This window comes from Daphnia pulicaria, chromosome 1 (genome assembly GCF_021234035.1).
Source record: "Daphnia pulicaria isolate SC F1-1A chromosome 1, SC_F0-13Bv2, whole genome shotgun sequence".
Classification (NCBI taxonomy): domain Eukaryota; kingdom Metazoa; phylum Arthropoda; class Branchiopoda; order Diplostraca; family Daphniidae; genus Daphnia; species Daphnia pulicaria.
In genome coordinates this window covers 27,375,285-27,398,111 of record NC_060913.1, presented here as the reverse complement: position 1 = coordinate 27,398,111, position 22,827 = coordinate 27,375,285, and the positions used below count along the sequence as shown (strand labels likewise).

Below are 22,827 nucleotides of genomic sequence, written 5' to 3'. Positions count from 1 at the left end.
ACTGTGTCTTAAAATCAAGATACCCTTTGGTCAACAGCTACTACTAGCCAGACTTTTGGTTTGAATTTGGAGTTCGTGGGAGTCCTGTGGACTGCGTAAGATGGATGCGCCCACCAAATCGGTATTTTTCGGTACGGATCTTTTGTAGAACCTAGCAAAGGTAGACTCCAGGATCCATTGGCAAAGATTTAGGATCGATTGGATTTGGACGCCTCTATTCGTCGCCTAAGATGCGGCTGCTCCTCTTGATGATTTGGCCGAAAAAACTGACGTATCGATACCTGCTTCTTTGAGCTGTTCTTTGATCCAGAGTCCGATCGTCGAGCTTTCTACAGTTTTGTGGTGCTTGTTTTAACCGACGAAGAGTGACTTGCTATTTAAGTCGTTTCTCAGAGGGACCGTGTGGTCTCTATAGTTTCGCATGCAGGTAAAAGGGCATATGACGGGCTTGGAGACAAGCTCCGACTGCTAGCACGTGAAGCGGGCCTGAATGTTGGGCTTTTCTTGGCCGGTTCAAGAGAAACATTACTCCACCTTCCGAGAAGCTGATAGAACGGAGCTGGATAGCGACCAGACTGGCGCATCTCGATAGCGAGGTGAGAGAAAGAAGGGTGGTCGCCTTGCGGGCTAGTTGCAAGGTCGCGAGGCTGTCCAGGGCGTTGGCAGATACGTCTAAATGCGTCAAGACTAAAAACCAGAGGGTTCCTTCCCACCTCTAGATTCTCTGACGATAACCTTAGGATGGATGAGAGCATTGAACGGGCTATATTTACCGAGCTGTCGCTAAAATAATCCGAAAGGAAATCTAATACCTTTTTGACGCCAGACGACAGGGGATTGTGATTCCGTTGATTACATCAACTGCTCCAAGCAGACTGGTATTCACCTGCGAAACTACTTCAGTCATCATGGATTCCTCCCTGAATATGACTTTCTGCAAATTTTCAATAGATTCCATCAGTTGAAGAAGCAAAATTTTGATTGTGAGCTCTACACTGCAAGTTTTGGTAGGGTTTAAGTTCATGAGACGAAAACATAGAATTACAACAATGGATTTCTAATTCCACTCGCCCCCGGGTGGGATCGAACCACCAGCCTTCCGGTTAACAGTCGAACGCGATAGCCAATTGCGCGAGGCATGTTTATCGGACAATGAAAACCTGTCAATCTCAACAGGTGAACCAATCATTATATTTTTGCTATGGACAACACTAATACAACGTCAAGGTCTACCAGGAGAGGTATACGAACATCAACCAGAAGGACCTTGAAGATTCCCTCAGATTCCGCTTGGAGCGCAAGCGTCAGGAAGGCATAGATTTCAGCTATCTCCTTAATGGCTGACCTCACCCTTCCCCTTTAGTTTGATTCAGTCCCCTGCTCTACTTCTCCTGGTATATACCCGCCATGTAAAATGTTAATCGATGCCTCCCTGACACTCGCTCTCTAAGCAGAATTTGAGGGATCCTTAAAGGTTCCTTGCCTATTCAGCTTTCATGGTTCGTTCGATCGTTTGTCTATCTCTCCTGGTAGACCGTGGTTAAGTAAATACGAATTACAGCAAATAATCCACTAAATAATGAGGAAAACAAACAATAGTTAAATCACTTAAATGGATCTGTTAAAACTCGCACAGAAAAAAAATTGCGTTTAGAACAGAAAGTTTTTAATTAAATTTACAAAATCATGTATATAATATTTTCCATCTTCATAAAACTTCCTTAAAAATAAAAAAAAAAAAAAAAGGCTTACCCGGGTTTTGAACAGATGGCGTACGGCACCGTAGCACAAGGCACAAGGCACAAGGCTTCAGCCACTCGGCCAACTGTTCCTCTTAGATAAGCGAATTTTTTGTCATTATATATGCGTATTTTATCAGTTTAGTCTATAATGTACAAAATATGGTTATTCTCACTACGCACTCTTCTTCCTTGCCAAGGTAATCTCCCTATGCGTAGTCAATCAAGATGGACTTTCCCTGTCTTGATAGACTTTGTGTGCGAATTACAGCAAATAATCCGCTAAATGATAAGGAAAACAAACAATAGTTAAATCACTTAAATGGATCTGTTAAAACTCGCACAGAAAAAAAAATGCGTTTAGAACAGAAAGTTTTTAATTAAATATACAAAATCATGTATATAATATTTTCCATCTTCATAAAACTTCCTTAAAAATAAAAAAAAACAAAGGCTTACCCGGGTATTGAACAGATGGCGTACGGCACCGTAGCACAAGGCACAAGGCACAAGGCTTCAGCCACTCTGCCAACTGTTCCTCTTAGATAAGCGAATTTTTTGTCATTATATATGCGTATTTTATCAGTTTAGTCTATAATGTACAAAATATGGTTATTCTCACTACGCACTCTTCTTCCTTGCCAAGGTAATCTCCCTATGCGTAGTCAATCAAGATGGACTTACCCTGTCTTGATTGACTGTGTGTGCGAATTACAGCAAGTAATCCGCTAAATAATGAGGAAAACAAACAATAGTTAAATCACTTAAATGGATCTGTTAAAACTCGCACAGAAAAAAAATTGCGTTTAGAACAGAAAGTTTTTAATTAAATTTACAAAATCATGTATATAATATTTTCCATCTTCATAAAACTTCCTGAAAAAAAAACAAAAAAAAACAAAGGCTTACCCGTGTATTGAACAGATGGCGTACAGCACCGTAGCACAAGGCACAAGGCACAAGGCACAAGGCACAAGGCTTCAGCCACTCGGCCAACTGTTCCTCTTAGATAAGCGAATTTTTTGTCATTATATATGCGTATTTTATCAGTTTAGTCTATAATGTACAAAATATGGTTATTCTCACTACGCACTCTTCTTCCTTGCCAAAGTCCCTATGCTCCCTATGCGTAGTCAATCAAGATGGACTTACCCTGTCTTGATTGACTGTGTGTGCAAATTACAGCATGTAATCGATATATAATAAAAGAACAAGCTTTTGGGGGAGGAGCCTGTGTCTGTCACGGATAATGTGTCAACACAGACTCCTCCCCCAAAATGGAACATGCCCAAACATGCCCAAACAAATCACCACCAGATGTCGTGATGACGGTACCGACCGTGATGACCGTTATGACGCAATATGACGCAACAACCAGCATCACCACCAGATGTCTATAGCATTGCCGTGATGACGAAATCTACTGACTGGGCAGATTTCCCACGATAAAATCTTTAACGGGCAGATGATTAAGCTACAGAAAAGCAAATAGCAAAAGAGTCCGACTTTACGCTAGACCAAAGTTCCCCGGATGTCAACGGGGCTCAGGTTACTCGTCTTCTAAATAATGAGGAAAACAAACAATAGTTAAATCACTTAAATGGTTCTGTTAAAACTGGCACAGAAAAAAATTACGTTTGGAACAGAAATTTTATAATTAAATTTACAAAATTTTGTATATTATATTTCCTAACTTCAAAAATTTTCCTTAAAAATAAAAATAAAACAAAGGCTTTCCCGGGTATTGAACAGATGGCGTACGTTGTTGTCAACAAAATTTGGCTGATTACATTATATGAATTAACATGTAATAATAAGCCTTGTTCGCTCAGTCGGTAGAGCATGAGACTCTTATTCTCAGGGACGGGGGTGCGAGCCCCCCGTTGGACGTTTCATATTGCAAGTATTGTTCAAATTAGAGCATTTCAAACCATAATTAGTATTTTTTATCATTTCAGAATAATTCTACGTTAATAAAGTTTTCATAGTGTAACGTCGGCCTACACCCTGAAGGTCCTCAGTTCGATGGTGGGTGGAAACAGGCTAACATTTTTCTCAAAGACGATTTTTTTAATTTTTGAAAAAGCCGAGCATGTATGTTCTTTCTGATGAAATCTACAATTGGACAATGTGGAAATATCCGCAATACTTTATCCGGATGATATCATATTCATTAATATTCATTAATATTCATTCAATTTTGTTCTAGAAATGTGGGAAATGACTTACGCTGCATGGGGAAGAAATCCATAAACACCGAAGGGGAATACACCTTAGATTACATCTGAACCTGGAATAGTTAGTCCGAAAAAAAACAAGAACAAGTTGAATGTTAACCCAAAGCTGCAAGTTTTCAGTAGATTCAAAAGTCATTAGAATAGCATTAATAGCATAAGCCATAGCACCCGCGAAACCACTTCCGTCATCATGGATTCCTCCCTGAATATGACTCCCTGCAAAATTCCAATAGATTCCATCAGTTGAAGAAGCAGAATTTTGATTGTGAGCTCTACACTGCAAGCTTTGGTAGGGTTTAAGTTCATGAGGCGAAGACATAGAATCACAACAATGGAATTCTAATCCCACGCGCCCCCGGGTGGGATCGAACCACCAGCCTTCCGGTTTTTTTCTAAATTTTTAAACAATTTATTGTCACAATTCGTATGTTTGTAATTTTTGAAAAATTACTCTTAAAAAGCTTTCGGAGGTAAATGGAAGTGGAAGATCGGTGGTAACTCTTCACGACCGCAAGAAGTGATAACCGAGGAGAGGACAGGGGAAGAAGGGAGAGATGTCCCAGAGCTTCAAAATGAGTATAATCTGACATTTTTAAAATGTTCCTCAACTTCTTGGTTGATGACTAACTGTTAAAAAAGGAGGCATAGAAATTTTACTTGGAAAACCAAATTTATTAAAATCAAGATAAAAAACAGTAGACAAACAGAGGTAATATTAAAACAAAACAGTTAAAAAAAGTAATAGTGGGAAAATACAAAGTAAAAAGAAGAAAAAAGACGAAATCGAACAAGAACATAAAAACCAAATAAAATCAAATAAGACATACTCTCCACTCCCATTCCCATAGCAGAAAACTTGTCTTGCTTGGGAAGATCAAATTTTTTTTTCTTTTTGTTTACACTGCTGAGCACTCACTGCAATGGCAGTTGGAAGGTTACGCAAAAAAAGCAAATCACTGCCTTGGATTCGGCAACCAGCTAGGTAACAAATACGCAAATTCAATTTTTTAAACAGTAATGAAAAAAAATGAAAACTCCGTTACGCAATGTATCAAATTTTGACAGAATTATGTACAAAATTTGGAGACGATTCAGGGAAGAAACGTATAAAGGATTACAAAATGGACATTAAACCCTCTGAATTTCACTACTAGCTACTACTACCCTACCCCCTATACCCTACACCCTATATTGTTAAGGACCTTCGTATATAAATATACCTCAGGGATGAATACATTGTTTTCTATGAAAAGCTATAGTCTTTTACATATACCACATCTTAACACATCCAAATCTTAAATGATTGTTTTAGTGCTTTTCATTCGAGAGTGGGTTTGAACCATCATCCTTAAAATCAACAATCCAATGCTACAACCACTACACCAACAACGGATATATTAATAAAATCCCGACGTGACCAGCTGGATAATGCATACTTTAACATTGTCATGGTTATAGCCCAGCGTTAGCAAAATCGATTTAATTACATCAGTGTAGGAATTTATGATTGTGAAAGTGGGTTTGAACCAACCTCCATAGGATTACCTATATGGATATATAATAATAGCAGTTTGAACGTTTTATCTCCTTAACGTCCAATATAAATTATATCACGTTAGCGTGGAGGTAGAGTTTTAAATTCGAAGAAAGAAAGTTAGTTGTTCCAGACTTGTGCAAGATCTGGATTTTAAGACAATTGGTTTGTTCATTTAGGCAATTTTATGCAGAACTAACGAATTGAATACGATATAAAACATTTAGGATTTTGAACGCTTGTTAAATGTAAAAGACTATAGCTTTTTATAAAAAAAGGATTTATTACATTTTTAATGGTCCGTTATCGGGAAAATAACAAAACATAATATTGATTTATATATCTTTGATAATAGTTATTTATTGGGAAAACAACAAAACAATTTAACAGCCACCTTGACGCAGCAAAATACTAATCTTACCAATATACCTGATATGCCTATACCAATTTATGGATTATCGACCAAAAAACATTCTCGGAAAACAAAATTGTATCATTACGGGACTTGATTTATATTACCGCTGTTGGTGTAGTGGTTATAGGATTGGTTTGGTGACTCAATGTATGATGGTTAAAATCCACTCTCGGCAAAAAACAGAACAGCACTTAAATAGAATCATTTCTAATTAAAAGTTGGAAATGAATAAATATTCCACGCTGGACTATATAACCATAAACACAACAACGAGATTTCATCTAAATATAACACAAATAACGTTCGCCAAAGTTTAAAAGTAGTAAAACTGTTATTTTACCAATAGAAGAAAATAACTTGAAAAAATATTGTGAGCCAACAGATTTGGGTGCAAAAATATATTTGAAAAATATTTAAAAAAAAAGTATTTTACCAACATCTTAATTGTAGGTATATAATATATTAGCAATATTTGGGAAATATACTCGGCTAGCTGGGGGCATTGGCGAAGGCCAATTTGGAATTAAGAAGCTCCGATTCAAGGTTGGAGATTCGTTCGTTTTGTAGTTTTACAAACTTGAGTGCCTCCCCCAGTTTCGTGGTTATATCCTCTTTGCTGAGGGAGTCTAGTGTAGATAGTTCTTCTTCTTCTCTTTCAGTTCCGTGATACAGTTTAGATCTTCATATCTGAATTTCTTTGGTTCGAAGAGATTTTCTTCTATGCTATTGGCCGCAGACAACAGGCGCTTCGAATTGCTTCTGGCATTCGAGGTAGAGAGGATATCCTAATTACCACTGGCTGAGCTGTCTCCTTGGGCGAGGCAACTGGCGAGTGAAACTGACTGCTTGCTGGTAGCTTTCTGGTGATCCCAAAAACATGGTTTGCAACGAAATGACGATTTTTTCTTGCCTTTGTAAGTTGCCTGATAGTTGTTGTTAGCCGAGCTAAGACTATGCCCTGATGCAAAGGCGTCGAGTACGGGGGGGGGGGGCTCCCTCCCTCCGGACGTAGTGTACAGTTACTTGATGAATGGCAAAACCTCTTGATAAAACACGATATGCTTCTCGATTCGCAAAGCACCAGACCACCTACATTAATTTTTCTGTGACAGGAAGGCCGTTACATACATAATCTCCTAGTATGAAGGGGCTCACTAACTCAACAAATACCTAAAAACAAAATATTTTTCTATGTTATGCACAACAATAGTTCGTTATCGAAAGAGCTTTGTTAAATCAGTAAAAGAATTCTGGCTTTGTAAGTGGTAAGTGCTTAGTGGCACTTTTCCTCCCTTGGACGTCCATGGCACGTCTGTACATCCCAGCCATATCTACATCCAAATTGAAAATTTCTGATGGAGATAAGACAGCCATAGGATGTCTAGCAATGATAGCCTAAAGATGTCCTTTTTTTGTCCTTGTTACCTCCAGGAGACATCCGTTAGGTCATCGTTTTTATTATTATTTTTTAATTATTATTTTATTTTATTTTATTTTTTATTTTTTATTTATTTTTTATTTTTTTCCCTCATCACGAAACATTATTATCAACGCCCAGCGTGTCACAGCGAGTCTCGTTAACACACAGAGATCGCGAACACTAAGCAACCTATAGGTTTTCAAGTCACTATTATATATCAGTCTATGGTCTAGTGGTTAGAGTACTCGACTGGTAATCTCTAGGACGATTGTTCAAACCCAGAATCAGTCAAAAGTATTTCATCTGAAATAAAATAACATATGTATGTTGAAAGACTAAGGTGATCAAGTGAGTAAATTTCTACTGATGTACCATGTGTATAAGCATATGTGTACATGATTGCGAGCCCGAAGGGCGAAGCTAATAATCGCATACGCAGAAAAAAAAAAGCCTGTTACTTTGTATGTCTGTCTTTAACGCTCCATAGCTCGGACGTTTCACGATAGCTTTCGGACTTTTTGGTCTTAAAAATTACACAAAAAATATGCGGTGCGACCAGAAAAAAAATAATTTCATTTACTTAATTTGTTTTCCCGTAATTAATGAAAAACTGACAAAATAATTGTTTTACGACTAGTGACATCTGGCGGTTGCGACTACAACTTTTTCACTTTAGGTCAAAATAAATCACCACCAGATGTCTATAGCATCGCCGTGATGGCGCAATCTTTGATGACCCCACCATGACGCAATAATCAGATTTCATTCATGTTTTGCAGTTTTTAAACTAAAAGATGTTTTTTTTTAATCATTGAACTTTATGTGTAAAAATAGGAAAATATGACTTGAGCAAACTAAACGTAAATAACTTGCAAGGATATCAAACTGTGAATTAAAAATCCCACAGGATTGCAAGTTATTTACGTTTAGTTAAAAACGACCAGAACAAAAATAATTCCATTTAGCGTGAAAACCCTCTATCCTGCAAATATATCGCCGGAAACCATTTTGCTCTTGCAAAAAGATTGATCAACCGAATTAGTTGTCGTTGTATGATGTTGCTATGACTTTAGATTCGAGTGGCGAAGATGGCTGGTTCAAGTCCGCCTCCCACCAATATCGTTTACCGTGAACATCGGCGTGAATAGGTTAGGGTATGTGTAGTCTAGGTGCAGAACTGATGAAATATCGCGATGAAAATTTTCCAATAAAAAACACGACACTGACGCACAACAATCATTTTCATTTGATACTGGATCAAATTAAAAGACGAAAAATAGATTTTTGGTTATAGCACTGGCATGATAATGAAGAGGGCCATGGTTCAAGTCTCATTATAGATTTACTTTTTTTTTGAATAAAAATATTGTTTTGACCCATGCCCTTTGTTAACCATGACTCAGACAAATCAAAATTTTTTTCGATAGAATTTTTTTTTCACAAAATTTCAGAGAAAAAACATAGAATTTAAAGAAAAATTCTGAAAAATTGGGAAGGCATTTAGCAAAAAGTCCGGCTGAACAAAAGGCCCTGAATTTTTCATTTAAGGACGACTATCCCTTCGTGGCGAGCTGATAAGCTTGCTTTTCTATCTTAATCTTTAATCTTTACGTGATTATCGTAATATGATATCCACAGGACATCCTATGGATGACCATAGGATGTACTTTAGATCATCCACAGATAACCTCGAGACTTGGTATGGAACGGTAATTAAGATGTCCAAAACACATCCAAAGTACATCATTTGGGATCAATCTAAGATTAAGGGTGGATATCCAACGGCCATCGTGTGCCACTAGGAACGATTTGTTTTCTTACCTGAAAGGTAGGTTTAGTAAAGCGAAAGTCTCGTTTGAATTGTTGTTCGGGATAAGTTTCAAACCAAGTTCCGACATCTGATGAGTAATACATCGACCTATTTCCTTCAAATCGCATCACAACAACACGATGGCGTTCTAAAAGCCGTCTGAGAATATCTCTTCGCCTTCTGCTTACTATTTGTTCTATAAAACTATTGTCGTCTTGGTCAGCCAGTTTAATAAACGCAAGAAATTGATTTAATAAAATTCCAATTTCTTCTATCATATTCATTTTCTTCACTCGATTCTGATACTTTCACAAAAAAAAAACTTTGTTGTACACTGAGGGAAAAAGATTCTTTTTACTACTAAGCAGTACAAAATAACAGCGTAAAAATTACGTAAATTCTCTGTTGTTTTTATACTTTATTTTCCCACTACGATTAGATTTTCTTAAATCTTGCAATGCCAAAGAACGACCAAAAAATTTTTCACTTAACGAACCCAGGAGCGTGTCTAAAGTCGTCTTTGGACTTTTTCGATGCTATGGTTCGTACGGATTATTTTGATAGCTTGCGTGAAACACTTGCTATTGGTTGGCTAAGAGAATTATGCACCAGATTGCTTAAAAAAACTTGGTATCACTTATAAAAAACGGGGAAGTGGTTCGAAAAATGACGAACACATCGATAAAAAGGTAATCTTTTCTATCTTTTCTATCTTGCTTTGAAGGAGGTTTTTTAGGTTTTGTTTTTTTTTCTTTTCATCCCAGTTGCCACATGCTTTCCAAAGCGATTGGAAGTGAGAATGAACGATCTTAAACGTTCTGTAGTTCAAATTCCCTTTTAAGAGAAGAAATACAATATTCATTTAACAGAGGAAGTGCAAAAAAATTCTTACTGGTAATTATAATTGTGAATTTTTATTGTGATTTGATTAACTAAACATTAATTTTCATGCGTGTAGACAAAGAATTTGTAAAATTGTTTTTCGAACAAGCTAATAGAGTGAAGATACAAAAGAAGTTTGCCCCATCGAGTGAAGATATTGGTCCAACGACATCTCAAGTTGCTCAGTCTTGTTAGTAGAAATCAATTAAACACAACAATTCAAGTTATTCCCATTTTTTATATTTGTAGGTGTAAGCGAAACCTGTCGGGGCCAGCAACCTTCACACGTGTTGAATAATTTAACTGGGATTGGAAAAAGAGGAGTAAAGGAATTGGTCCATCAACAATTCAAGTTACCCAGAAACCTTGTAAGTTTGAATTCGTTGATACAACTTTATACGTACAATAGTTTACAAATTTTTTACATTTGTAGGTTTAAGTGAAATTGGCAAAGGCCAAAAACTTGCATATGCATCAAGAAATTTACCATCTCATGGACGAGGATGGAGTGAAGAAATGGAACCATCGACATCTCAAGTTGCTCAACAATGTGGTAAATACTATATCTCAATCAGTACATTCAGTGATACATATTATTTGAAATTAAAATTGTCATAGGTGCGAGTGGAATGGACCAACCTAATGTACGAGCGTCAACTTTGACTTAAACTCTTGCTGGTAGAGGTGGGAGTAAAGCCAGTAATTTATCGGGCTGTTGTGTACAAGACGCTTGTGGCACGAACGAGCAAGTTTGCAGAGGACAAAATTCAAGAAACCATGGTAGCCGTGGCACATATAGTCAGTTAACTCGTGGATGGCGAGGTTGATGTGGAGCCATAAACCAACAACAGAGCGCGCCAATCACATTAGCCTTGAGCCTGGCACTACAGACAAACCGAAGAGTCACTGCTATTGCTGTGAGGGGGAGCACCAATTGATGGCCTGCCGAACATTCAAAGAAATGCCTACGATAGAAAAGGTACGGTTCTGCGTCAAACGACGCTTTTGCATGAAATGTTTCGGGACGAGACACTCTGCAGCCGATTGCAAATTTGGAAAGGGTTGTGGAGTCAACGGATGTCATTATATTATTCAGCACCCATTGCTTCATGATCCTGGAGAGAAACACGCCAAGGGTAACAGCTATCACACATTACTTTCAGCCAAGGTACAGTCCCCTCCATAAGTATGGGATCACCCCGCGCCGTTCCATAAGGCGGCGTGTATTTTTCATATGGGTTTTTCGGGTGGCAAAAATCGAAAAAATGACATAAATTCACCAAACTTGGGATTTATGTCATTTTACGTTTTTTCTATTGTCTGAATTTTTTTCAGATTTTTTCCCCTATTTTTTATGCCTAGAAAAGTGGCGCACAAAGTATCGGATCACTCCGACGCCGGCCGTGTTGTCTTATGGCGCAAATGGGCTTTTCATATTGCGTTTTATATAATTAATTTTCTAGAAGGAATTTTTATTTTCAAACCGTGTATACTATACCCTTTCATAAATTTACTGTCAGTTTTTCATGATGATATGAATTATTTTCGAATTTTCCCAGATTTATTCGTTTCCCGAGTTTCTGAAATAAGAGACTACAGAAGACTTCATTTACGGTTTACAACCTCTATCAGCTGGCGTAGGCCGGAAAATTAGTGTCGTTTCTATACACCACTGGCGCTCTGCTTCCTTTTTTACTTAAGGGGCGTATAGAAACGACACTAATTTTACGGCCTACGCCAGCTGATAGAGGTTGCAAACCCTAAATGAACTCTTCTGTAGTCTCTTATTTTAGCAACTGGGGAAATTAATAAATCTGGGAAAATTCGGAAATGGTTCCGATCATAATGGAAATCTTACAGTTAATTTATAAAAGGGAAATGTAAAAAGGGTTTGAATATAAAAATTCCTTCTTAAAAATTAAATATATAAAAAGCAATATGAAAAGCCCATTTGAGCCATAAGACAACACGGCCGCCGTCGGAGTGATCCGATACTTTGTGCGCCACTTTTCTAGGCATAAAAAATAGGGGAAAAAATCTGAAAAAAATTCAGACAATAGAAAAAACGTAAAATGACATAAATCCCAAGTTTGGTGAATTTATGTCATTTTTTCGATTTTTGCCACCCGAAAAACCCATATGAAAAATACACGCCGCCTTATGGAACGGCGCGGGGTGATCCCATACTTATGGAGGGGACTGTAGATCGTGTCAATGTGGCGCTAGGTGTTATACAGATGGAAGCTTACAGAGAAGAAGGCCAACTCATTCCAATATCAGTGCTGATAGACGAGGGCAGCGATTGGACGCTGTTTCGAGAGGACTTTCTCCAACGGCTTAATATAACTGGGAAAGGTACGGTACTACCCTAGATCTCGGAGGAGTTACTGTCACAGAACGCTACAAGTCACAGAAGGCCCCGGTTCAGTTGAATCACAGTCATTGACAAATATTCCTTCACCTGCTTCGGCATGCTGATCAAATGAGACAAACGAAAAATTCATTGCAAGATTTAAAACATTTGGTTTCCTCACATCCCAAGCCTCGTACGTTGTCTTCCCTTCAAGCGCCTTTCCGAGATACATAATATATACCAGAAGAGGCCGGTGTGGTGGCAGGTACAGTATCCTGCAATAAAATCCGAACGGTGATTTTTTTACCAATACCCACCTATCCATATTGTGGGGAACTGGGTTTGGTTTATGGGCCGAATTTGGGTGGTAAGGAAAGAAGGGAAAGGTGTCAAATATAACACATGGCTGAATCTGGATAGAATTTTTTTCGGTAAATCCGACCTGATTGACAAACCGCTTTTTTATTCCCTGATTATTTCAATCTGGAGTCCAACGAAGCGGTCAGTTGGCAGTGTCCTCATTTCAAAATGTTCGCCAAGGAAGGCCAGGACTTCAGCGACTGCTGTCTTGCTATTGCTGCACACGAGGTCGTCCTCGATCTCATCGACCTCCTCGACCAGATCACGATGACTAAAATCTCCTCCTCTCGGTGACGGTGGTAAACACAGGGGTCGTGTTGGCTTCGCGTGAAGCCGTATTTGAGAAGGAAGTTGTTGAATTTACAGTTCCACACCCGTGCGGACTTCTACAGTCCGTAGATGCATTTTACTAGTCTGCCGACGAAATGCTCCTTGCCCGGTACTAAAAAACCTACCGGCTGATGGATGTAAATTTCTGCGTCGACTAGACCGTAAAGAAAGGTCGTTTAATATCCAAATGAGCCATGTCTAAATTCAGAACTGCGCACGTTGACAGAATACCACGTAGGGAGCCGTAACCAATTACAGGAGAGTAGGTTTCAGTGAAGTCAATACCTTCGACTAAGGCATAGCCTTTGGCGAACAGACGTGACTTATAGCGAGTATGGGTGCTCAGGGTGCCGGCTTCACTTTAAAGATCCAGCAAAATTCCTTACAGCTCCCAGCCTTCTGGTACGAGCGAGGCTCGAATGGCTCGGAGATATAGATAACGATTGACTGAATGCTCTTGATCACCTTGTGTTGATGACCGCGTAGGGGATACCGTCGATTGGCGCAGATATGGATTTCTTCGTGACTGGTTGCGTTGTTTGAATCCTTATCGGACGTCCTTATTGCGTCCTTATCGTTCGTCTCTCTGGTATTCTGCCTTTCCGTCGTGTTCAGATTGAGCTTCATTAGCTTTGTTCTGCGTTTCGGTCAATGGGACGACGGGGGCATCTTGGTTGTCTTTTGAAGGTGTGTCCTTCTCGTCAGAAGGTTGGTTTGTATCAGTCGATAGCTGTTAGGCTGAAAAAGAAAATTTTAGAGGAGTGGCGTGGCTTTGTTGCTGCGTGTGCTTGGAGGCAGGCAGCTGCTTGCAGGCTTCGTGCTTGAATCGTTTCCTTCGTCAATTGTGACGTCGACACTGACTTTGATTTAAGAGGTTTCTAATATTAAGACGCGGAATCCAGTTGAAGTGCCATCATATCCCAGAAACATTCCCTTTTCTCCTTTCTTTTCCCATTTTTGTCGTGTTTCATCTGGAATATGAACATAGCAGACACAGCCAAACGGACGAAGATGAGAAACATTTTATATTAGGTTTGTTACCGTGATATTTTTCATAAGGTGTGACCGGTCTGGTACGGGAAAGCGTACGATTGAGAGTGTATACGGATTAAGCTAGTGCTTCAGCCCAGAGCCGTAGTAACACTTGCAGAATTACAGGTTCTTTTTCCGTACAGGGCGCTTCGTGCTGATTCTACGATTGTCCAGTTATCTCTTCCGAGGTTCCATTTTGCTGAGGGGAGTAGGCGACGGTGTATTGTCGACTAATGCCTGCTTCTTCGCCGACGTCTGTGATCATCACTTGTCCTACTTCAATTGGTTTTTCAGTATAAGAGTGAAATGGGCAGCGGCTGAACTTTCCATAGATGCAGCCCTCGCACACCCTCGCACACGAGGCACGTCATGGTTTGTAATGACTAGTCCTTCTACTGCGTTGGTTGACGCCATGCGTTGAATTCTTATGCAGTTGACGTGACCGAAACGGAAGAGCCAGTTGATTGAAGAGGCTGCTGATTGTTTAGCGACACAGGCTTGCTCTTCTTGAGATGACTGAATGCTTTGATGTTAAGTTTATAAAGTTGTCTGCTTGCCCTGCGACTAGTCACTTCAACCATGTCGTTTAAAAAGAATAAAACCTCTTAAAATACAAGGTTACTTGTGTACCAAGAGCAGTAACAGCGCCAATCTAGATCGGATTGACCCCGCCGTCTGGAAAATACAGTTCTATTTTTTGAGTAAGCTATTTCGTCTTTTTCCATTAACCGTTGCTTCAAATACGACAACGCCGTAGGCGTGGACGTCAGTAGTTGACTCATGAATTCCTTGTATGACCCAGCTGTCTATTGGACAGTGGCGATGCTATGTAGAATATTTTTCTGGTTTGTAAGATGAGCCGTGGCTCCAAAATCAACTAACCAATCGGATAAATCAAGACGAGCTAGGGGACTGAAGGCAGCTGGTAAGCAAAGTCCAAGGTTGGTAAGTTAATAAAGGCGGAGTTGGCTGAGTCTCGTTTAGCTGCGTGAGTCCGTTTTCTACACTCTGATGTAGGATGTGTGGCGGTAGTGCCCATGGTCGTGCAGAAGTCACATGGTGGACCAGTGTACCTTGTCTTTTGGCAGGTGGACCGTCTTGATTTCTGGTGCCAGCCGAATAGCCTCCTCTACCACCGTATCCACCTCTGCTGCCACCTCGATACCCTTTGCTAGCTGCAAAATATCCAAGATCTTGAGGCTGAAACATTTCGTTTTTACTCTCTTCGTTCATTATTTTGCTGTCAGCAATGAAATAATCTGTTCTTCTTCTGGAAGAGCCAGGTGAGGTGGAAGAGTGTAGATAATTTTGGTGCAGATTTGCAAAAGAGTTGGGGCTTCAACCATGTTTTTGAGTTGTTCGACAAAGTTCTCAGTGGCTGAGATGTGAGACATGGCGTCATGGCCTGGACAACGAGAAAAGCACAAATAAAAAGTTTGCTACATGAAGAGACTAAGTAAATTACCTTGTTGGTAGCCGTAGTTAAGAAACTTTCTTTGAATAGGGTTGGTGCATGAATAGGGGATTCCATTGAAAAAACTATCATAAGAATCAATTTTTTATGCTGATTCTCATGGTATTATTTTTATATTTTTAAAATAATTTCTTCAGAGCGTAATCTGTGTTCAAAGTTCAGTTAGGCTCCTCCCACTTCAAAACGGACCCCCGCCATTTTTCCTTAAAATGGGATGAAGTTTGCTCTTTTTCCCCCCTTTTCAACCTTTTTCGTGCTGCCTATACCCCCTCTTTTGCCCTTAGGGTCGAAAGGCGAAAGACGAAGAGAGTGAAAAGGGGGAAATTCATCCCATTTTAAGGACCGCCCACCAAAAATGGCGTGGGGTCCGTTTTAAAATGGAGGGAGCTAATCTCAACTTTGAAGTGAGATTACGGGGGGAAATCTTTATTAAAAAAAAAAGAAATACATGAGAATCAGCGTGAAAAACTGATTCTAATGATATTTTTTTCAACGATTCCCTTATTCATGCAACAACTCTATTACGTATCTGTTAATGGCTGCACACTTCTTTTGTTGTGACGAGAGTCTTATACATATTTGGAAAGCTGTCTTGTATCCGACCAACGTGTTATGCAGTTTTTCCTCAATTGTTGAGAGTAGGATTTGACGTGCTGTACAATCTTTCGTGTTCCAGTCCTTAATTGCTACTGCATTTAGGATTGGTCCCAGCACGGCTGTAGCTCCGGTGATCACAGGTTGTCCTTCAGGAGGTTCATAGACCGCTCGCATCTGTAGTATTTTGTACATGAGTTAGCAGACAGTTTTTTTATAAAGCGGTTTGTCCAAACAACTTTGGTTAAGCCCCTGGTAGCACACCTCCATCCATGGGATGGACGACATAGATCCGACTCGTCTGAGTCGGACGTCCAATCCGACGACAATAGGACGGACGTCGCCCATCCCAATGTCACTCCGTACAACGTGGTAATTTGAACAGCCCTTGAACGTCATCAAATATTTGTCCATACGACATCCAAGCGTGGACTGCTCATTGCCGTCACCAAAACGACGTTTTTGGATCACAAATTGCTATCCTGATATCTTCGTAGTTAGACCTAAATTGACTATACTTTATACAACTGCTTTAACTTTTGTATTTAACCATGGAAAGACAAACAGATTTACACGACGCAAAAGATAAGGATTGGCAGATCAGCGACAAAAGATAAGGTTTGACTAAATAGTTTTGATTAGACAATTTCCAAAAGATCACAGGTCCATTTTTTCATGGGTTCCAAGGAAAACATCGTGTTTCATTCCTCCATAAATACAGCTTCCATACACGAAGATATAAAAATGGAGGAGTTTTCAAAACTTTACCAGACATTTCTTCTATTCTTTCTGTCCATTGGTTAGCACAGGCCACAATCTATCCGAAAAGAAATATAGTCACAATAAATCTAATTTGCATTCAAGACCTTTGTTGTACCTGTCGACGAAATTTAAATTCACATGGTCAGCATTTCTCGTAAAATGATATAAAGCTTCTGAGTGACAGAACTTTCATCTCATATTTGCTTGTTGACATGAATGTTACATTCATTAGGAGAATCTCCAGTGGCATACAAACCAAGGGAATCCATATCACTCAAAATTTGTCTGAATAAGGTTAAAGTTCTATGACAAAAACAGTTAATAAGTGAAATAAAAGATTGGGAAAGTTCATACATTGCTCCTCTTTTGAGGAAGTAGTTATCCTAGAAGAACGGACATCGACATTCTCTTGGTTGGTTGTTTTAGTTATATAATTTTGGAATGAGGCACAAGCTGATTCTCTTTTACACCAGCAAAGCTGACGCGGAATTTTTGCACCAACACCCATAGACCTGTTACTGCCTTTTAAACTTTCTCAGCAGTAAAAGTTCGTGATATTTCGTCTCTTATTTTGTCCTGCCCTTTAGTCCTCCCCTCTTGATCCAATACCAACTTTTGTTCTCAAGGAATGTTTGTCTGATTTGACTCCTTCTATAACGAACATTATTAATCTGTCTCTTTCTTCTGGAATTTTCCCTCGTGAAATGAAACTCGCTATAATCACTACATTATTGAAAAAACAAGGCCTTGACCCTGATGTGCTCTCTAATTATAGATCTTGGTCCCTATTCTCTTTTCTCTCCAAACTTCTTGAAAGTGTGGTTGCTTAACAGCTAGTCTCCCACCTAGTATCCCAGTCTCTTTTTGTCTACGTGCAATCTGCTTATAGAGCTGCCGATTCCACCAAAACTGCCATTCTAAAAGTCTTGAACGATTTACTATCGTCGTTCGACAATGGCAATGCTGTCATTCTCACACTTCTCGATCAAAGCGCTGCTTTCAACACCATCACCATTCTACTGGATTGCCTGTCGCCTTTTTTTGGTGTCTCTAGCCTTTCTCTTGCATGGTTCGCCTCGTATCTCGACGGAAGGCGGCAGTCAGTCAGTGTTCGTGGCGTCACTTCAACTCTTACCCCCTCCCCCCTAGTCTATGGTGTTCCGCAAGGATCCGTGCTAGTCCTATTTTGTACATTCTTTACAATTCTCCCATCCACGATATTGCAGAATCAGCGGTAATCTCCGATCATTATTACGGTGATGTTTCACAGAAATACTGTTCTCGAATACTGAGTCTTTTGTCCGATCGCCATCTGTAGCCGACCAGCAACCTATCGGTTAAGTATTGGTCCTATTATAACAACCTATCGGCGTGCCTCAACGATCAAATCCTTAGCCGACGGGCAATACATTGTTGCAATATCATACGTCCCCTTTTTTAGTTAAAGTTGGCACTTTCACTTTTTGATTAAATGAATGATATTAAGAGAAGAGATAGGCATTGATAGAGACGATTGTACATGCAAAGAAAAAATGAAATTGTTCTATTTAGTGTATCGCGTGGGACGTTTAGTCTGGCGTGTTATGATTGTGTAATGTTAATTCACAGCATATGGCAAAGCCATTGACAAGTTCTCACACTTGTTGATGCGTTTACCATACGCACCGTCTTAATTACTTTAACAGGCATGGCTACCATCAGACAAGCCATCGCTCATCATCCCGTATATAAATCGGACATTCGATCTATTTGAGGTCTCGTTGAATACGGTCACTCGCTTATGCTTGTAATCGTGTTACAGTTGTCTTGGTTGTTTCTCAATACACCTTTAACCGCACCTCTCGCGTTTGACTCCTGTGACTCATCATCACAAATTGGTGAACGTGCCAGTTTGGACTTCAAGACCTGCCGTGAGTCAACGAGAAGGAACATCGCCCCCAGCTGCCACACCACCTTGGACCAGACGACAGGACGACCAGACGACCAGACAACCCACAACGAGATCATCTACATCGAGGAAGGAAACATCAATTTTCTCAAAACTGTAAGTGAATGACGAATCCTCAAACAACAATTAGCGACACTTCGTTTACAGCTATTAATGAGTCTTTAATTGATGAGATAGACCTAGAAGAAGACGCGTACGTAAATTCCTTAGCTGATAGTGTACTAAAAGTTAGAAACAATTTTGTTACCCATTGGTCAAATTTAATAAGTCTTTGTAAAAGTACTATAGATGAAACCTCAGATAAACGCTTAACACGAAGTAGTTATATTGCAAAAAGAAAGGAAGTCACAGGTCAAGTTTATCATTTTTTGAAACAGTATACATTTGAATTGCATAAAAAGGAGTTTGGAAGTTCAGTTTATCTTACCGGTGAGGCTAAAGAAAAAGTTTTAGAAAAATTAGGGACATATTTCGTAGAATTAAAAGCAGACCCCAATAAATTTAACCCTTTGTTACAAAATGTTAGAGAAGCTCATAGTCGAGAAGTAGATTTTCGGAATAAAGCATTTAAAATATTTAAGAGGGAACTTCTTTTCAAACAATTAGCATTAGATGAGTATGCAAAGAATCTTGAACAAGACGTAGCGAACGAAACGAAAAAGATTGAAAAAGAGGTAGATAAAGTAAGGAGAGAATTTTCAAAGAAAGTAGCTGATTCTTATCTAGAAAACACCCGTTTAACAGCAGAAGTAGAAACATTAACCCGAACAAATTTTAAACAAGCAACTTTAATAGCAGATTTTAATAATAGACCCAAAGAAAGTCAGGCAAGCGATGAGAGTAAAACATTTTTGACAGAATATGAGACAGTTAAAACCAATCTAGAAAAAGCTAAGAGCGAAATCATAGGACAGAACGACTGCATAAATGATTTAAGGGATTCTCTATCACAACTTAAGGAAGATACTGAAGATAAAATAAAACAACTAAACCATAGCTACAATCTATTAGACAACGCACACGAAGCTTTGAAGAACGCAAGTAAATTAACAGAAGACGACGTAACAACACTTACAAATAAAAACCAAGAACTATCTCAAAAGCTAGACACATTGCAAATTGAAGCCAACTCCAAAGAAGCAAGCATAAAACTTTTGAAAACAACCAAACGAGACTTGTCCAATAAAATCTCTGACCTCGAACAAGAACTTAAAGCTAAAGATTTATACATTCAAAAACATTTGAAATCAACTTTAGTAGCAGATACGCAAACCCATTCAAAGCCCACCCAAACAACTAATATTATAACCATGACATTAGGCAATAGTAATGAAGATGCACCAATAACTAAGAGCCATTTACGCGAATTATATTCACAGGACGAACGTAAATCTATCCCGATTTTCAAAGGCAAAAGAGGAGAGCAGTTAGTTAATAATTGGTTAAAAGATGCGGAAAGAGTCGCACAAAGCGCAGGGTGGGAGAAGAAAGATAAAATTAAATATTTTTCAGATAGACTAAGAGGAGATGCTGCGGATTGGCATAGTGATTATATGGAAAGAGCACAAGATGAGGAAGATTACGATGCATGGGAAAAAGCTTTAATAAATAGATTTCTTACAGAAACAGAGTTAGAAAATTTAAGAAAACAATTAAACGAGCTTCGGCAGACCCCCGATCAAAGCACACAGACTTTCGTTAGTAGAATTAATCAGTTATATGACATCATTCATGGAAAAGAAATTACATTAGGTGACAAAGCGACGAACGAAGCTAAGGCATTAGCAATATCTCTGAGTCAAATGAGAGGCGAAGCTAAACAAAAAATTCTTTTAAAGGGTCTCTTGCCAAAAATATTGAAAATAGTTTGGAGCCGCATGGATGTTGATAGTGCTTACGAAGACGTATGCGAAAACGCCTACGCCGCAGAAACTTTAGTTAATAGAATGGAACAGAATGAAGATAAGAGTTTAAAGGCCACTATAGCAGGTATCTCTGCACACGATAACGAGCAAGATATAGAGATCTTGCGGCAGAAAACAAAGATTGTTCATTTAGAGAAACAGTTAGCCGGTCTAACTATCGGAAAAAATGCTCCACAGGAAAACAACGAGATTGATTTTCCCTCAATAGCAGTTGCCGACGCCTTTAACAGACACAGATCACCTTCCGGCGATCGTAGACGGTCCAATTCGGAAAATCGGATCCGTTTTCAGCACCCCCCAAGCCGCCAACACAGCGCGGATAGAAATATTCCTCGATCTAGAGGTACGAATAATCAACACCATAGATCACGTAGTTCTAGTGGTAACAGATATAATGATACACTAGATAACCGTCCGAGAAGAGAGCCAACTCCACCACCACAAAATTATTCAAACAGATCACAAGGACAATTTCAGCGTCCCCAAAATTTTAATCCTATGTTTAATCCTCGTCGTAGATTTCAGAATTTAAGTGAATATCCCCAGCATTTTCGAAACCAAACGTTTCGTGCCCATCAGGTACCGCGCCAAAATAACTTCGTTACCTCAGGTCCCCCTGGAGCTAGGCCACAGCATAACGCTTGGTATAACCCAGCCCAAGGATTTAGAAATAAGAGACATATAGAGTGTTATGCTTGTGGAAAGCGAGGCCACTACGCGCGAGAATGTCGCAGCGTGCCCCCGCCCCCATCAACAGAACAGCAGTAGGTTTATCGAGTAACAGTGTTGTAAATATAAATATACCCGTAATATGTAGCGTTACGCAGTTAATGCGTATACCAGTGAGTTTTTCTGGTCTAAAGACACAAGCTTTAGTAGATACAGGTGCCTCAGCTAGTTTCCTTGCACATCGACTACTTATAAATGTACCCTATGGAGAAGTTAAAGAAATAAATACCGCCAACGATAGCACACAGCTTTTTAGAACAGTATCAGGAGAGTTAGTCAAACCACGAGGATGCTACGAGCTAAATATTAGACTAGCTCGTAGACACTCGTTTAAACATCCATTTTATGTAATGTCAGAGTTAGAAGAAGGATGTATTTTAGGTTACGATTTCTTGGCAACCAACGAAATAATAATAAATCCTAGCGAACGATCGATTAGCTATAAACAAGACAACGAGTTAAAGAAACTTATAATACCGCCATTACAGATTAACTCAATTAGCATAGTTGATCCACCCCAATTTAATTTAGAAGGCATACCAACAACACACAGAGAAAATTTAAAGAACCTTTTAATTTCAAATTTTTCGCTTTTTACTGAGAATTTAAATGAGCTAGGAAAAGCAAAATCAGTCAAGCACCTTATACGTACAACCAAGCTTCCGAACGTTATGCCTATGAGGAGAACGCCTGAAAGGCTACGACTTGTTGTAAAAAAACAAATAGAAGACATGTTAAAACATAATATAATTAGGCCCAGTACAAGCCCTTTTGCATCACCTATTCTTTTAGTAGCTAAAAAAGAAGAAGGACAGATGAGATTTTGCGTGGATTATCGTGAGTTAAACAGTGTAACCATAAAAGACAGGTACCCCATACCAAACATTCAGCTAATTATTGATAGTCTACACGGTGCCAGGTATTTCTCGACTCTAGATTTGCTCAGTGGATACTGGCAAATCGAGATCGAAGAAAAACATAAATATAAAACAGCTTTTATTTGTGAGTATGGCTTGTATGAATTTAACTGTATGCCATTTGGTTTGTGCAACGCACCAGGCACATTCCAAAGAGAAATGAACAATGTATTAAAGGACGTGCTGTACGAATTTACACTTGTTTACCTTGACGACATCATCGTTTTCAGTAAAACGCTTGATGACCACATAAAACATTTGGAAATTATTTTTAAGCTTCTGGCAAATGAAGGATTAAAATTAAAATTAAGTAAGTGCGATTTTTTCAAAACAAAAATTAAATACTTAGGTCACGTGATTACAGTA

General features: G+C 39.1%; 1 protein-coding gene across 1 annotated transcript; it reads left to right on the top strand.

Annotated features, from left to right (window-relative positions):
* The first annotated feature begins 18,629 nt into the window (after positions 1–18,629).
* On the top strand, positions 18,630–21,583 carry LOC124320831 (myosin-11-like). The gene is made up of 3 exons (XM_046783734.1): positions 18,630–18,665; positions 18,744–18,986; positions 19,292–21,583. The coding sequence occupies exons 1-3, from the start codon at positions 18,630–18,632 to the stop codon at positions 21,581–21,583; spliced, it is 2,571 nt and encodes an 856-aa protein (XP_046639690.1).
* The last annotated feature ends 1,244 nt before the right edge of the window (positions 21,584–22,827 follow it).